The 17,477-nt window shown below is 51.5% G+C and overlaps 1 protein-coding gene across 1 annotated transcript in view; it reads right to left on the reverse strand.

The window, feature by feature from the left end:
• The window catches only part of VDR (vitamin D receptor), a 56,216-nt gene that overhangs the window by 15,920 nt on the left and 22,819 nt on the right, over positions 1-17,477 (reverse strand). Inside the window, exons 2-3 of the mRNA XM_081821554.1 lie at positions 15,935-16,082; positions 4,960-5,090 (exon numbers count right to left, since the gene is read on the reverse strand). Of these exons, the coding sequence (XP_081677680.1) occupies positions 4,960-5,090; positions 15,935-16,080 (277 nt within the window). The 5' untranslated portion in view covers positions 16,081-16,082. The remainder of the gene's footprint in view (positions 1-4,959; positions 5,091-15,934; positions 16,083-17,477) is intronic.

Consider the following 17,477-nt stretch of genomic DNA (forward strand, 5'->3'; position numbering starts at 1 on the left):
GTGGCATAACACAGGCATCCACGGACAGGCCTCTCAGCCTGACTGGGCTTTGATAATCGCTTGTGATTCTGAGGATGATGTCACTCTCCTGCTCAGAACCTTTTTCTGGATCCTTCCTGCTTACCACGGCCCAAGTTAAAGTCAAGATTCTCCATGATTTTACTTCTTCCTAACTTTCCATCCTCATTCTGCTTCTGCTTCTGCTCCAGTCACGTTGAGACTGCTGACCTGCGAACATGACCTGCTCAGTCTTGTCACTGCCTTTCCACTTATGCTGGCTGCCTGTCCAACTGGGTCTTCTCTCCCCAACAGCTGGGCAAGTTCTCTCCGTTCTCCAGCACCCAGCCTGCAGCCCTCTTTTACCGTGAAGCCTTTCTGGATTGCCCCGATCTGCACTGAGCTTTCATTTCTTCTTTCTGTGGTATGTCTACTGTTTCCCACACACGTTGGCACCCAACTGTCTTCCTCTCTGTAATAGTTATGGTTAGTACAGGCTCCAATAAATGCCCGTATAGAGAGAACCTAAGATATTCAAGATCTCTTTCACTAGAATGATAAGTTACCTGTGTTTCCCCCCTAATGGCTAGCCCAGCGAAGCTTCCTGGCCACGGTGTTTGCTCAGTAGTCTGAGAGACTGGACACCTAACACATCCACACTGATTGTACCTACCATGTGCTAGTCATTGTCCTCTGCTCAGGAAATGACAGTGAGAAGTGCACCAATACGTGTGTCCTATCATGTCGGGATGGCACACGTCAGATACCAGTCCACTAGATACCTGAGCCCTGCTCACCTTTTCAATTTAAATAATTGTGATTGAAATATTTTCAGGACAGACTACCTTGTAACAGAACACCTGTAACATCATGTAACCTTTACTTGATGATTCAGAGGCATCATTCGGAACAATTATTGGACTTTGCAGGAGCAAGGTTATGACCTCAGGATGGTACAGGGCTGTGTTTGGGCACTCTATGACTCAGCCTGCTAGGATTTGGACGTCTTGTGCTACGTTTCATAGCTTTCAGTCTCCCCTCTCTGGTGAGGGGGTTGCTTTCCCCGCTCTTGTGAAACTCCCCAGTTCTGTGGGCAGAAGCGCTGGCAAGCTCCATGTTGTCTCTTCTTATTGGTGCCTCCCTCTAGAAGGGTGCCTTTCTTCCCCTTAACAGTTAACTTCTAGTCTGCTGGGGAGCTGGGAATCCTGGTGATCAAGTTTTAGGTAAGAAAAAAAAAATCATGAAATAAAAATGGATAAAAAATATAGAAGTTTTTATGTACCGGGCACTACGCTAAATGCTTCTTAAATATTAACTCACAGATATTTAGTCCTCATAACAACCTCTTAGGGCGGGTGCTATTATCCCCATTTTGCAGATGAGGGACCCAAGGCTATTGTACCTAGCTCCACGGCACATGGCTAACACGTGGTGAAGCTGGTACTCAGGCCTGGGCAATATGGTTAAGAGTTCATGTTTGTAACTACTGCCCCATATCCCCTCTGATTATAATTGGCTATGACTGTTCCGTAGGACTCTTGTCCTCAGCCATGGAACACACAAAATGTTCCAATCCATCTGAAGAGTATGAAAAAATAAATAAAGTAGCAAAGTTTGTAAATGATTTACTCTAAAAGGACAAAGTTAAGAAGATTCAAGGTTAACCTTATGACATTATTCCTCTCAATCACTGCATCAAATGGTGACTGCCATCCGGTGTGCAGTACTAGAGAAAGAAATGCTGAGATCTGGCGTTTTCTCCCCGGGCTGCCAATCCATGGGCCTCCCTCCAGGCAACAGTGTCTGGAGACTGAGTAAGTCATCAGGCTCTCACATGCGCAGATGCTGTTGTGATTTAGGAAATGAGTCTTTTTTTAAAGGGGGTTACTAATTTCACAGGAAATTTTTTAAAAATCATTTTCTCAATGAATCACTACTGAAAATGCCCGTTACTACCATGTAGGAGGACACATGTTTTGGAGTTGACAGCCATTGACCTAGAAGAAGAGCAAACAGGTTCTGAAAGAGCATTTGATGGGCTCTCCAATGAATAAGATGCATGAGCTGTGTCCATGGACTTTGTGAAACCCATGTGGCTGCTCAGTAGCTTCTCCACCTTCCTTCTAGGCTCCTTGCTGCGCGCTAAAGTGGCTTTGCACCCGTTTATTCCCATGCAGGATGTTCCCTGCCTCATGAAGTCTAGAATTGCATTTGGAAGTCAAGATCTGAAAGCATGAACAACTTAAAAACACCTCAAGTTGCCCCTGGTGGCCTAAGGACAACATCGGAGAAGAGAACGTAACGTCTTTCCAAATGAATGACACAGGCAATATCAGATTTGGGAGAGCTTCCTGATCGACAGGGAGATGCAGAGGTACAAAGAAGCATCATGGGGAGCTAAGAGTCATTCAACACATATCTATTGAGCACTTATGCCGTGCCAGGTGCTGTGCTAATGTGGGGCAGGAAAGACGTACATCTGTAAAAACATTAAAGTCACATAGAGGTGTTTGGGGGCAGGACAGGTCAATAAGAAGCAAGAATTCAACTGTGAAAGTCCTTGGGCTCCAAGGACATGCTCAAGTCCACCAGGACTTGAAGAGAGAGAAAGGGAGTCTTCGGTGGGAACAGTCTCTTGAGCCCATCCCTTAGGGACCAGATGTGCCTGGAAATGCGCAGTGGAAGAGCTCTGGCCCGCTGGGGGTACCCGGCGGGCTGCACCCGGGTAGAGCCCACAGGCCTGGCCTTCGGAAGCAAACAGACCCAGGTTAGAATGTCGGTACCATACCATCTTATTAGCTCTGCTTCTGCCAGAAGGGAGCCTGTGTTCGCGGGTCCCTTCAGAGGGAGTCTTGGGGTGTCCTATGGTTTTACAAATGTTGACACAAAATTGTCTCTGGGAGGTTGAGCCTTAAGGCAACAGCCAACCCACATGAGAAATGAGCAGCTCTCCTAGGGCTCAGAGCTGGGAGCTCCAGGCCCAGACCACTCTGACAGACTTCTCTCAGCTGGCTGACTTGAGTCTGAGAACTACAGCCCTTCCTGAACTACAGACCTCCCCTTGGAGTAGTGGAGAGGAACAAGCCTAGTGCTGGCTCCAGGTTTTCTTTTACCCAGACTCCACTACCCACAGCTAACTCACTACAGCTCCCCACATGGGCATCCTGAGTGTGGGGGACACAGGGCTGCACTGGGCATATAGCAGGGTGGGGCACAGGGCTCTGGGGCTGTGTTTTGGGTGACTGAAGCACAAAGCTGTTGGGGTTTGGGGTGGGCATCCACTTCCGGATTGCTGGCTCCCATCACCACACGGTATTCCTAGGGGCACCCCGATGCACCCAAGACCTGTTTATCACCATGGATGCAGTGCTGTCTTTGGGGACCAGAAGAGATCTAGAAGCAGACATGGAGACTTGCTTTCTGACTCCAATCCTGATATTTTTACCTTTGTGAGTCTCAGATGATTTCTAAGTGTTCTTCCTATTCTTAGCTGATGGGACATCTCCTTCGTCCTGAGACCTAGGAGAGGAGTGTCTGGGACTTCAGTGAGGCTGGCCCTGCCCAGAACTTCTAGGGCAGAGTCTTACTGAATCCCACTGGTGGAACTGTGCTGTTCTTGGTTGGCAGAGCCTCAGAGCCAGGCTCCCTGCCCTGTGGAGGATGTGTGCCCCTTGGGGGCAGGAGCAGAGGCTGTGTCCACTGCATCTTGTTTGTGTTCACCCTAGTGCCTCGCACAGGGCGGACCACACTAAGCCAGTGTGTGAGAAGCCCCATGAGGCACTCAGCCTTGGCCTCCTCTGCTCCAGGATAAACACAGGAGTTGGGCGGGGCAGGGGACTGCGCTAGGAGAGATCAGCATGTCCAGGCCTGCACACTCCCGTGGGGGTGAGGAGGAACAACAGCCTGGAAACTTCTTCAAGGCCTGCCAGTGTTGACGGGGGAGCCGGGATCAGGAGTGAAGGGCTGTGACCCACCAGAGGGGAGCCTGTCAAGGCCCAAGGAGGAGGCCCCCCATGAAGGTCTTCATTCTGTCTCTGTTCCCCAATAACAGAGAATTTTTTTTTCCCATCAGGGAAGAAATGTTCCATCCCCTAAGCCCTGTCCTGTGACTCTTCCCTTGTTGTGGACACATCTTCCCTGCACCTGCCTCCCTCACCCCCAAAACAATAGCCCCATAGCTAGGAGGGCCTCCAGGCGTGCCTGCATCCGAGCACCCCTCCTAAGCCTCCTCAGGTCCGCAGCTTAGCAAGGCATAGGCTCTGTCCCGGGGCCAAGGAGGGGATTGGTGTGCAGACTGCAGACAGGAGTGAGCAAGAGGCTGAGCAGGGTTGAAGATGCAGAGGGCACCTGTGCCCAGGCCAGCCCAGGGTCCTGGTCTCTAGCCCAGGGAGGGCCTGGCTTGCCCCTCCCAGGGTCCGCCAAATTCAATGGCTACTCTGGTTACCAAGTAACTGGCACCAGAGCTCAGATGCAAAGTCCAGGGGTTGTTTTTAACCGAGGGTTAGAACAAGTCAATCTGCCACTGGTCCTCTCCTCTACCCCAAGAGCCGGACAAGAAGTCCTATAGGACCGCTCTTCTCTCTCCATCTGAATCTGGAGGGCCATCCTAGAGTCCAGTGCTTCCCCTCACAGAGTCTTTCCCCCTGGTCTCCCCTGGGCTCCGGCCCACAGATCTGCCCCAGAGTGGCCCGAAGGCCAGGGCGGGGCAGGACCCGGATGCTCTGAATACTTATTCTCCCCAAAACTCCTGCCCCTCCCCAACTTCAGCAGCCTACTCTCCCAAAGTCCAAACAACCCTGGGGCCTCTGACCCTGTCGTTCTGGCCCCAGGGCCCCAGCTCCAGGCCCCGGTGCCGGCAGCCGCAGGGGAAAGGCACGAAGACCTCTTGGGCCAAACCTGCCTAAAGAGCAGCTCCGACCGCCCTCTTCCAGTGCCACCCCCGCCCCGGCCTCGGACACTCACACTCCTTCATCATGCCAATGTCCACACAGCGCTTGAGCCGGCAGGCCTGGCAGTGGCGGCGGTTGTCCTTGGTGATGCGACAGTCCCCGTTAAAGGGACAGGTGAACAGCGCCTTCCGCTTCATGCTTCGCCTGCCCGGGGAGAGAGAGCACATGCCAGCTCCGGGTCACCCGCCTTCCAGCCACAGCCCTGGCTGCCTGGTGGGGCTGTGACCACTGAGACCTGCCCACAAGGCTGCCCCCCACCCCCGATCTCCTTGTCTCCCACAGAGGGTTTGGGGCCCGGCCCCCGCCACTCCCAGCGACCACCACTCCCCTCCCCCACGCTCTAGGCTTTCACTGCCTACTCTGCTCCCATCATCGCTTTACCTTATTTTTTTTTTTTAGTATTTGAAAGGATTTATTTCTTATCACTTTCACTTTTTTTTTTAAAAAGATTTTACTTATTTGACAGCGAGAGAGGGAACACAAGCAGCGGGAGTGGGAGAGGGAGAAGCAGGCTTCCCGCGGAGCAGGACCCTGGGATCATGACCCGAGCTGAAGGCAGACGCTTAACAACTGAGCCACCCAGGCGCCCCTATCACTTTCATTTTTTTAAGTGAGCTCTACACCCAACGTGGGGCTTGGATTCATGACCCTGACTGAGATCAAGAGTCGCCTGCTCTACCAACTGAGCCAGCCCGGCACCCCTGATTTACTCTTATGGTACTCTACTTCTCACTCTTTTTATTATTATTATTATCACACAGGAAATACATGAGTGAATTAGGGACATTTTTTAAAATACTAAAATCTGCAGATCAGCCGTCACTGATTGTAGTGAGCCATTAGGGGAGGTGAGGACGCTGGTGGCAGGTCTGTGATCCGGAGTCTGGAGATCTATGTCTAGAGCATCCCTGGTCCAGGGACAGACATGTGCGCGGGTGCACGAAGGGAGAAGGGGCCCAGACCATAGCTCGAGGCCTCCAGATCACACGCCCAGAGAGAAAAGGCCGGATGAGTGCGTGGGAGCCCTGAGGTCTGACCTGGGCTTCTTTGCGTGTGTGTGTGTGTGTGTGTGTGTGTGTGAGTAAAGCGATAGAAGTTTATTAAGTGAAAATACAGAAAAAGCTCTCAAGAGTGAAAGGGGTCCCGACAGGGTGGCAATGAGGGCCTTTAGGGTTGGTTTTTTATAGAAAGCTAACCAGGGAACTTCAATCCTTTTAACATCTCTATTGATAACACCTTCGATGGCTTACTTCCTTTTTAGGGGCTGGTTGTTCTTTGTTGGTCACAGGTGATTATCATAGAGACCCGCACCCTGCACGCCGAAAGGCAGAGGAAGCAAGGACTGTGGCAGGACAGAAACCTACTGAAGGTTCTTAGCTGGGAAGCCAGTAGTCCCGGGCCCCTGGTATTCTATGTAAAATTATGTGTGTGGGGGGACGTGCACACACGTGTGTGCCCATGCGTTGCATGTGCAAGCTTGAGGGCTCATTTTCCTAATTCTGGCTTTCTGCTGCCAGCCACACCACATGGGACTTTCAGGAGGCTACATCATCTGTGTCCTAGGGGTTCCTCATACTCTTCCCAGCCCCAGTAGGAGCAGGCCCCAGTTTTTTTGCCCGGGGACAGGTGACAGGATTTAGTTGGGGGAAAGATGGTGGCAGAATCACTTTCTCTGAGACCAGCAGCATCTTCCAAGGAGATGCTCAAACCTTGTGAGCAAAGGCCCAGGCCCAACTATTTCCCTCTCTCAGAGATGAGCTAGTCACACACTAGTTATGTTTCTTGGTGAAAAATGACTCACTCGTCACATTCACTAGAAGACAAATGGGGTTTGGGACAAACATACTCATCAGTCGACATGGACAGATGGGGACCCATGGGATAGTGGAGAAGAGAACACAGAAATGGCCTGCCACCAGTCACAGGTAATCAGACTCTAAGATTAGGGGATGACCCAAGAGACTATTGGTGTACCTCCTCATCTTTTAGGTGAGACCACTGAAGGGAAGAAACTTATCAGTGAGGGGATTCAGCAAGAAGTGGAGGCTCCCCAGTTGGCTGTTAGAGATGTGAGGCTCGGCTTTTGGCTTCTTGGATTGAACACACCGCTCTCATCCCTAGAAACTCAAGGTGTTCAATGAAGTAGAGCCTATAGGCAAACAGCTCCGGCAGCTGGCCCTTGAGAACAACTCAAGGCCAAGGATGACTCAGTGGCCCACGAGGTAGCTGCTCTTGGTTTTGGACCCTGGCCCCCAGTACCCTCCTCTTGCCCCTCTCCTGACCTAAGGGGGTCCCCAGTAGACTGGGCTCCATGGGGAGGTAGAACAACACGAGGCTATGGGCGTCGAGTCCAGCCCACCAACGGCCACACCCACCCTGTGGTGACTACCCAGAGAGAGATCGTATACCAGGCTTTTGCCTACCTTTATGGAAAGAGAAAGCCTCTCTCCTTGAGCCTCCATCCATCTATTGTAGCTCTCCAGAGGGACAGGCAAATATGGAAGTACCTTGGCTACCCCGAAATGAGCTACTATCATCACCACAGGATATGAGATTGATTCACCCCTTTACTCCTTTCCCTCCTTCCCAATTATGGTTCCTGAGGCTCCGCCTGTTACCACAAATGTTCAGGCCCCAGGATGCCTGTAATTCTCTAAACTTACTCAAGGGCCAGAAGTTCCTAATTCTGCGTAAACTCTCATTTCCTTTTTTTTTTTTTACAACCAGGCACTTTGCCCAGGAGCTGAGGGTCTGCTCTATCCTCCCACCCACTCTCTTGTCTGGCTCAGGGCTCTTCCTGTTAATTCTCTAGGGCTTTAGGCACCCAGAGGAGCGTAACTTATGTGTGGCACCTCCAGACACATGAGCCAAACCCTCTCACCAGCCCTGTGCTGGGGATTGAGAGCTTCCTGAGGCCCCAGGTGGGAGGCAGCCCCACATCCCCCAGGGACCTGTCTCTCCTTCCTTGGGCTCTAGTGCACCTGCCTCTGACTCTCACTGGGGGGCACGTCCCCCAGCTGCAAGTTTGCTCAGAAGGAAGCACTTCACCATCTTTCTTGGATCTTCCTCATTGTAAATCTGAAGCCCACCCCAGGCTTCCACACGCAGGAGCGCTGGAGATAACTACTCAGCCCAGCTTTGCCGGACAATAGAGACGGACTCTAACGAGGCTGGGTAGGAATCCAAAAAAAAAAATGCAGAGCTGGCTTCAAAGAAAATACTGGGGGGAAAAAACCCCCGTGTCCTTGCTTCCAGCTTTGTAGTTATAGTAGGAAGCTCATGAATACTGAGAAGCAAAGCAGGAGAAGAAGAAGGAGGGGGAGGAGAAGGAAGGGAGGGAGGGAGGGAGGGAGGGAGAAAGGAAAGGAGGGAAGGAAGAAAGAAGATGTTACAAGTCCTTCTGGCCAGACACATTATCCCATGGCAAGGCTCACACCCATGCCTTTCACCCATTGCCATACTTTATCCCAAAGAACACCAACTTTGCCACATGTCTCCACGTTATTTGAGTGATGCAGAAAGCAGCCTATAAATTTATGGAGCTCTTGAATTATTATTATGAAAAATTATACTAAGCAGCTCTTCCCTGGCTCCTCGAAATACAGAATCAGAGACAAGACCCTGGAATTGTAGCCAGGAACATGGAGGTTAGCCGTCACGAAGAACTGTCACACTCTGGAGTGTCCATCAGTGTTCAGGGGAGGGAATGCTCCCTCGCCAGCTCCAACAGGCAGACCCAGGTCCTCCCCCCCCAGCCGCCCCAGCCAGTGTGTCCCGCCCAGCATAGTTGCCAGGGCTGCAGGTCCCACAGGCTCCGGGGCCCAGTTCTTCCCCATTCTCCAGCCTTCTAAGGGCACTCCACCTTGCGGCTGCCATCTAGCCTCTGCCCGTGAGCAGGCAGAGCAGCCAGACTGGCCAGCCCTGGCTCTGTGCTTTGTCCCGAAGATCCACGCCCTGCCCTGCCTTCCTCTGCATGCTAATTGCTTGTGAGTGGCTTTGGTTTTGAGAAATAAGAGCTTCGAGTTTCCATGGGAGCCCATTGCCTTAGCTGCTCTCTGAGCCTGGACCCTGTCATCCTCTGGATGGTTGGCAATTATACCCCAGCTCAGGAAGGAGGGGTTAGGGTGGTGCAACCAGGCTAAATATAGACACAGTTTCTAGAAAGTCAGGGGTGAGAGAGGACATTGACCAATTCATCAAAACATGACAGACAAGCTGTTCACAGAGCATGAAGTGCCTGGGGCCAGGGTCTCAGGCCTGGGACCGTAGGGTCATTCTCGGGTAGGTGGCCCCATCACCAGAGACCCACCTTGAAAAACCCCAGCCTGGGGCCCAAGTGGGAGCTCTGGCTTTGTCTCCACTGCTGCCCTGAGTATCACGGAAATCTCAGAGCCCGGAGTGGATCCAGGAGTCTGTTGGAGCTCCTGATGGGAAAGACCAACAGGGTCTGATAGGGAGGACCCCACACGGCACATCTGTGTGTGGCAGCGTCAAGGGCTTCTCAGGGGAGTTTAAAAAGCCAACTCTACAGGAAGCTAGGTTAACACTGTGGTAAAGAGCGCGAGCCTCTTTTTTGGATGGCAGTTGGGCAATATCCACCAACACGTAAAAGGCACAGAGCCTTTAACGCAGTGAACCTACTTCCGGGAGTTCATCCTGTGAGTACATCAGCCCGTGGGCCCGAAGACACGTGCATGAAGGTGGTCGCTGAAGCACTGTATGGAGAACTGGTCCCTTACATCTCAGTAGCTCCATACAAAATTACGGGGCTGCGGAAAGGACAGGGGAAGACCGTGGCCACGGGAACCAGCCTGAGGAAGTGTTCTGTAGTGGATCAAAGCAAGACGCAGAGGGGCGAGGATAGTACACTCCCATCTTCCTGTGCACGCGCGTGTGTGTGCACACATAAACCCATACATGCGCTCTTATATAGAGAATTTGGAAGCAAACGCAATGAGCTGGTCCCAGTGACAGCTTCTGGAGGAGGTAGGCATGTGAGAATTGGGTAGAGAAGGAGACTTACTTTTCACTTAGATGCCCTTTTGAACTATTTGCTGCCGCTTCTTCTTTTTTTTTTTAACCATATACAGGGATTATTTACACACACATTCCAGGTTCCGTGATAGAGGAGAGAAAAGGACTGTCTGCTCTCAGACACAAACACTACAGAAGGACGAGGATAACAACGAGCACTTGCTGAGAGCCTTCTGTGCCTGGACTTCATGCATCACCTCCGACTCTCTCAACAGCCTTGCAGGATAGGCTCTATTCCTATTCTACAGGTGGTAAGAAAAGGCACTGGGAAGTTAAACCCCTTGCTTCATGTCACACAGCTAATAAGTATGAAAGTGGGATCAGAATCGAGGTCTGTTTGATTCCAAAGCTTCTGGTATTCTTCCCTAATATGGTCCTCATTGTGAATGTACCATATTTCAATCCAAGCCAGAGCAGCAGTCCAAACATGCCCCTAAAAGTCCAGGGGCACCTGGGGGGCTCAGTTAAGCGTCTGCCTTCAGCTCAGGTCATGGTCCCGGGGTCCTGGGATCAAGCCCCACATCTGCTCTCTGCTCAGCGGGAAGCCTGCTTGTCCCTCTCCCTCTGCCCCTTCCTCTTCCATGGCTTGTGCTCTCTCTCTCACTTGCTCTCTCTCTCTCTCAAGTAAATAAAAAAAAAAAAGTCTAAGAGCATTCAGCAGAGGCTGTTTGAAGGTCTCCTCTAGGACAAAGCCATTGGGATAGAAGCAGTCCCCGAGATGGGCAGTTTGGAAGTGTGGGGTGACCTCTGGTGGTCCTCTCCACCAGCCCCATACTGCCATAGCACAGAGAGGACCCCCCCCCGACGTGTGCTGAGAGTGACTTCATGCCAATGAGCCTTGATGAAAGTGCTGAGTTCCCAAAGACACACAAGATCTTCTTCACATGCTTGCAACTGCCTTTCTTGGCAACTCCAGTGACATTTCCTCTCTAAATATTCTGGCCTCCTCTACCCAAGCTTCCAAAACTACTCTTGGCCCGTCCATAGATCACCTTCCTTGTTCTCTTTCATTCACAGCCTTGAGCCGCCATGGAAGGGGGCCAGCTGCCAAGCTGAACTGGACAAAGTTTTCTCCAGCAACACTCACTTTGTGGTGACTCATTTACTTGCGCCCATGGAATGCCCTGGACGGATGCTCCTCTCTCCTCTCTGATTACTCCAGTGCTTGTGCGCACTTTGAGTTTTAAGTCACTGGACATCTGCCCCCTTTCTTTGCTCGCCTTCACATCACGGCTCCTGCAGTATCAGCTGGGTGGCCTTCCTGAAAGCCAGAACATTCCCGTGTTCCCGGATCCTCACCAGCCTGCCTTTTGCCCCCTGCGCTCCACAGGACTCATAATGAACAAGGTCCCTGAGAACCTTGGGGCCAGCGAACGAGAAGACATTTCTCCACACCGTATTTGTTAGCTCGGTGCTGGCAGGGCAACGTCTGGATTAAGAAGGTATCAACAGGCAGGAAGAAGAGGAAGAGGCTAATATTGATCAGTTTCTCAACCCTGCTTTCCAGGACCACCTCTTAAATTTCACCGTACTCTTCATTCTCTTCATCGAAGTGGTCCCTCTGATTTTCTTCTCTGTCCTTTATACCTTTCCCTTTATATTAGGGGCTGGACTAAGCCACCCATGACCAGAGATTCAGTCACCTCCATCGATCACCCACTATCTACTTTGTAGTAGACCTACATATTTTTCCCCTCTGGCCTTTACTTATGTTCCAGTGTTAACATAACCAAGACATATAACCTCTTAGGAGCCTGCCTATGCCAACGTTTTCTTCACACTGGAAATATCCCTTTTCCCTGAGGATGTCCACGCATTCCAGGGAGCAGGAAGCAGAAACAGCATGAAATAACTTGTAGGAGGAATTGGCCAGTGATGGTCTCTAATTCCTGACCATTGATCAATAGAACTGTGGTCATTGTCCAACCTTCATGATCCCATTTTGGTTTGATTATGAGTTTTGGACCTGCTAGGATGACCACAACTAGCTCCTAGGGCAAGTTAGTTTGACTATCTTGGAAGTCAAACCAAACACTGAGGGTCAAATGAGATTACTGGTCCTCAGCGCTTGGAAAATCATCAGTGACCCAGCACTAAAGGGATGCTCTTTCCTTGAGAACGATCATGAAAGGGCAGGGTGAACTCCCTGAGTTGATTTGAACATCCTTCTGAATGAAGTGAGTCATAGACAATTAACTAATTTTGTTAAGGACTCAGCTGCACTTATCTTTGTGTTCCTAAGGATGTGGAGCCTGATACAGAGAAGGTACCCCACTGGTAGAGACTTTTCTTCCTGGGATCAGGATTTTGCAAACAGACATAAGTGACAAGAGGGCTCTATTTCAACTAGAGTAAGATGGATAAACATCGAATAGAATTTGGATGAAGCAAAGAAGAAGCAGGCGAAGGGGGGAGAAAAGAGGAACAATTATGTATATTTAGTTGATTCTTATTGGCAGCAGTTATGTTCTGTGAAGTCAACGTGAACGCTGAATCAACACACACTGAACCATTGTTCCTAGGGTTAGCCTCCAGCGAGCCTCTGGTCACAACATTTTCATCAATCAATCAATACATCACCTTGTTTCATGTGTGCTTTCTATTTAAAGACACCTGACTTAATATATATTGTTGATTCATTAACACTGAACTCGGCCAACAGCACTAGAGCTCATGTCTGAGCGAAGCTTCTTGAACACAGGTTTTCTCTGTAAGGTACATCGAAGCATTCTTGTGCTTAGGACCTCTTAACAGCACTTCGGCACTACGCTTAAGCCCATCTTAAACAGTGAGATCACCATCGAAAAGCTCAAAAATGCAAAAACCGTGGCACTAGACAGCCCACCAAAAGGACACTTTTTTGGTAGCATGAGAGCTGAAGCAAGAAGGCAGAGCATCACCTTGTTCCTCCGTGGCTGGGAATGTGTGCCTCAGGGGACTTGAATTTTTCACCACTCTGAGCACGTCCGAAAATGACCACAAAATTGCTGGAAGTATTGATGTGGGGATTACAAGGAAATTTTAACAGGTGGGCGAATTTGCAAAGACAGAATCCACGAATAATGAAGATCGACCATCGGGGTGTGTGTGTGTGTGTGTGTGTGTGTGTGTGTGTGTTTATCAAACAAAATCAAGACAAACAATAAGAGATGTTGGCTCTTCAGAAAGCACCGCTGGCCCCGTCATCAAGGCAGCGACGGTAGAGATACAAGGGAGACAAGGACAGGGTAACACGACAAAAACAGCACGCTGCCCGTAATGCCAGCAGGGGTTGCCGGAGGGAGGGGCCCAGGGTGGGTGACAGCAGCATTATGTGCCCACGGGCATCAGAGCCACACTGTGGTGACGTGGGTGTGCAAACATACCATCCCTGTCCATTTGGCCATTTCCCACACCTGGCCCTGGGCGTGAGGGAACCTGTCCTCCCTCCACCCAGACCCTAACATGGTCTCGTCTCAAGAATTTGGAGCCTAGTAGTGTATGTGAAGGCAGGATGCACTGGTGCACGGGGCTGGAGCCACTCTAGTGACCTTCAATCTGTCATAATCCCATGAGCAGCCACCTAAGAGTCCCATCTCTCAGAGCTGAGCCCCGGGGATAGATGGCTTAGAAAGAGTGGATTGGGGGCAGGGTTCTATGGATTAACCAAACAGCCCCAAGAACTGTTGGAGATCTTTGGATTGTAGATTGGTGACAGACAACCTTTGGTGAGAGCCCGCATATTGCCAGCTCTTAGCCCAGTGCCTTGGTCATAGATGCTCATTAAAATCTGGGGAGTGAGGGTGTGAAAGAAAAAAACAAAAGGTGGGTGGATGGCTGGAGAGCCTTGTGTTTGTTTTATTAGGACAGTGTTCCATTAAGGACCTAAGTATTGACCCATCAGTCTCAAGAATAGCATATTGTACTTTATGTCTTTTTTTATTTTTATTTATTTATTTTTTTTCAAAGATTTTATTTATTTATTTGACAGGGAGAGACACAGCAAGAGAGGAAACACAAGCAGGGGGAACGGGAGAGAGAGAAGCAGGCTTCCTGCGGAGCAGGGAGCCTGATGCGGGGCTCGATCCCAGGACGCCGGGATCAGGACCTGAGCCGAAGGCAGACGCTTAACGACTGAGCCACCCAGGTGCCCCTATGTCTTTTTTTTAAAAAGATTTATTTGCTTATTAACTGGAGAGAGAGAGAGAGGGAGGGGCAGGGGGAGGAGGGACCGACTGCACCACCCAGGCGCAACTATACTTTATGTCTTTTAAAGTGGTTTTATACATGTCATCTCATCAACCCTCAGATTAACGCTATATACGAAAGGGGTCACACGTTAAACTCAGACGCTTAGTTGAGGTAACCGAAACAGAGAAGTCAGAAGATTTGAGCCAGGACATACAATGGCACAGCCCGCTCGATAGCCCATGCATCTCTGCCTGCTCTTATGATAGGAAGCAGCCCGAAGGTGCTCCCACCGCCCTTCGCCACTGGCAGGAACGGGCCAGGTGGCACCTGGGTTCTGGAAGGCCCACCCTGCAGGAAGTGCAGAGGAATGAGAGACATGGCAACAGGATCTGGAGCCAGTGATGCTGCCCGTCTGGTTCCCCAAGCTGGGGAGCAGCCTGCCAGGAAGCCAAGCGGGCAACCCGCGCCAGGCCAAACAGTCAATTAGCACCCACAGAAACCCCACTGCCCATGGCTGCTCAAGGCAATGCAACTCCAGGCCTGTTGGTTCCCGGGACAGAGGGCAGGTGAGTTGGGAGCTGTGTTCACAACGGCCCACGGGTCCTTGAGTTGGGGGTGGGGGGGCAGGTACCGTTCAAGTCCCAGGCTCTGATTCACTCTGCCCTCGAAGCCACTGGGTGAGTCCCTCAGTTCAGAGAACCAGGCCGACCTCCGCATCCCTGTTCTGGACTTGATTCACTCTTTTCTCTCTTGATGGCCAAAGGCCCCGTTCTCTTTATTCACCTCCAGTTAAGACTACTATACGGAGGGCGCCTGGGTGGCTCAGTTGGTTGAGCGACTGCCTTCGGCTCAGGTCATGATCCTGGAGTCCCGGGATCGAGTCCCACATCGGGCTCCCTGCTCGGCGGGGAGTCTGCTTCTCCCTCTGACCCTCCTCCCTCTCATGCTCTCTGTCTCTCATTCTCTCTCAAATAAATAAATAAAAAATCTTTAAAAAAAAAAAAAGACTACTATACGGAAGCTCGCTCTTTGATGGGTTCTTCCAGGCTTTTCTCCCTCTCGCTCTCTCTCCGACATATGCCAAATGCACATTTCTCCTGGTTCCCAGATCTATACTGTAATGCATCACTTTCCCATCCTCCTGTCCTGGCTTTCGATGGGAACACCCTTCGTCCAGCCTTTCCAGTACTTTCCCCATATTGTTGGCACTTGTGACACTGGGCTCACTGGAGGAGAGAAGAGGCAGCCGGTAGAGAACCTGGCCCTGACTGAACAGAACTGCTGGCACATTGCTGACATTGCTTGAGCTTTCCGACCCAGGACAGCGAGCCGCGGGTGAGGACATGGGCACAGACCAAGAACGGAGATCCAGCCCGGGTGCAGTCCCCCTTGTTCCAAGGAGTGGCTTGATTTGGATCAGAGGACGAGCTCTGAGGCCAAGTTCTGGGGCTTCCCCAAGGACATGCCTGTGATCATCAGTCTGTTAGGAGGTCCACTCCAGAAGGACAGACACACGGGTTAGGGCCGTGGGTCAAAGGGGTCATGGAAAGATGGGGACCTAGATAACAGTCTCATGAAAACCATTTCTGAGAGGGGCAGAGGACAGAGCTGGAGCTGAGGTGAGGGGAGGAAGGAGATACCCTCCCCAAGACCCCGTCACTCCCAGTGGCTGTAAGAGCTAGCATGTCCCATGGGCATGGGAAGGAAGGAGACATGGAAGATGTGGGGGTTCTCTTCGTGGGCAAGAAGGGCTCTCTGTCCCCTTGCCCTTGGGGAGGACTCACCTGAAGAAGCCTTTGCAGCCTTCACAGGTCATAGCGTTGAAGTGAAAGCCTGTGGCTCGGTCTCCGCACACCCCACAGATTCGAGGCACGTTCCGGTCAAAGTCGCCAGGGTCAGGCAAGGAAGTGCTGGCTCCCATTGCCTCCATCCCTGCAAGAACAGCAAGGAGGCCAAGGCCAGAGCTGGGGTCAGTGCCAAGGCTGGCTAGCATCCTTTGCTCACCCACCCCCATCTGGCGGAAGCTCAGCGAGGCTGGGCAGCTCCCCAGGTCCCAGGCTGGAGCAGGACTTCTTGGGCGCCCTCACCTCGTGACTCTCCACGCGGCAGCGTCCCCTCCCGACTCTCTGGGGAGCAGAGGCAGGGCTCCCTTCCCCATGTCAGGAGTGATCTGCCGGGGCACAACGGCGGTGAAGCCGCTCACAGCCTGGTCTGGATTCAAAGGCCACACCTGCCGCCCACCAGGCGGGCTCGTTTGGGTGACGCGTTTAGCCTGCCTGTGCCCTACCACCCTCCCCTGAAGAATGGCGTTTTCTTTCCAGGGTGTGAGGAAGGATGACCTGAGTGAACATGCGCCTATTGCCGGCATGGGCTCATCTCCGTAGCAGAACTGCAGCAAGTCAGAGGCCTCTATTCTGCCCAGTGCCCCCTCCATGAGAAAAGGGGAGCGCCACCCCCCCGCCCCCAGCCTCACAGGCAGACAGAAGCCCTCAGCCACTCTTCCTAGAGGGTGAGGGGAATGGAGTAAATCAATCACATGCCCAAATCAGACCCTGTTATTTCCCTCCCTGCTCCTCCCAGCCACACAACTCAGCACTGACAGGCCCATGTCCCCGCCATCCTGGCACCAACGTAATCAGAATCCTGTTCCCTCTTCTTTTTTTTTCCAGTATAAATTTTACCCCTTGATTTGAACACCCTTCTGAATGAAGTGAGTCATAGACAATTAACCAATTTTGTTTTCCGAGATGGCTTTTATAAATAGGCATTATCATCTCGAGACGGATTTCACACTTGAGGGGGGAGGAGAGACGGAGGGAACAAAACTAATAGCTTTTGGGAACCCTCCTCAGGAAGCAGCTGACTTGACTCTTCCATTAGGCATACTGAGCCCTCGGCGTCACGCTGTCAGGCTCAGAGCTCCTCAGGCCTCCCCAAAACGCTTCAGACCCTGCTACCTCCCACCTTTATCTGGGTCCGCACAAGGCCCACTGCAGGCTTAAGTGGCCCCTAGGCCCCAGGGCAGGAGGGGCCCTCAGGGCAGAAGAAACATAAGAGGGAAAGCCAGTTATGAGCCAATGCCATGTTCTCCTACCCGCAGGTGACAGGGGTAGATTCTGGGGGGCCCTTGGGAGGCTCTGAGCTTCTTTCCAATGCAGTCTCTGAGCTGAAGTTTGGCATATCGAAGCCCCTTCGAGTCCTATCCCATTTACTCTTCTTATCACCCCACGAGATAAATGTTCTTACTCTCACTCTCTTTACAAATGAGGCCCAGAGAAGCCCAAAGCTTGAGATATCTCTAGCAACTATGATTACAACATGCCCAAA

This window comes from Leptonychotes weddellii, chromosome 5 (assembly GCF_054177405.1).
Source record: "Leptonychotes weddellii isolate Sample4059 chromosome 5, ASM5417740v2, whole genome shotgun sequence".
In the NCBI taxonomy this organism is placed as follows: domain Eukaryota; kingdom Metazoa; phylum Chordata; class Mammalia; order Carnivora; family Phocidae; genus Leptonychotes; species Leptonychotes weddellii.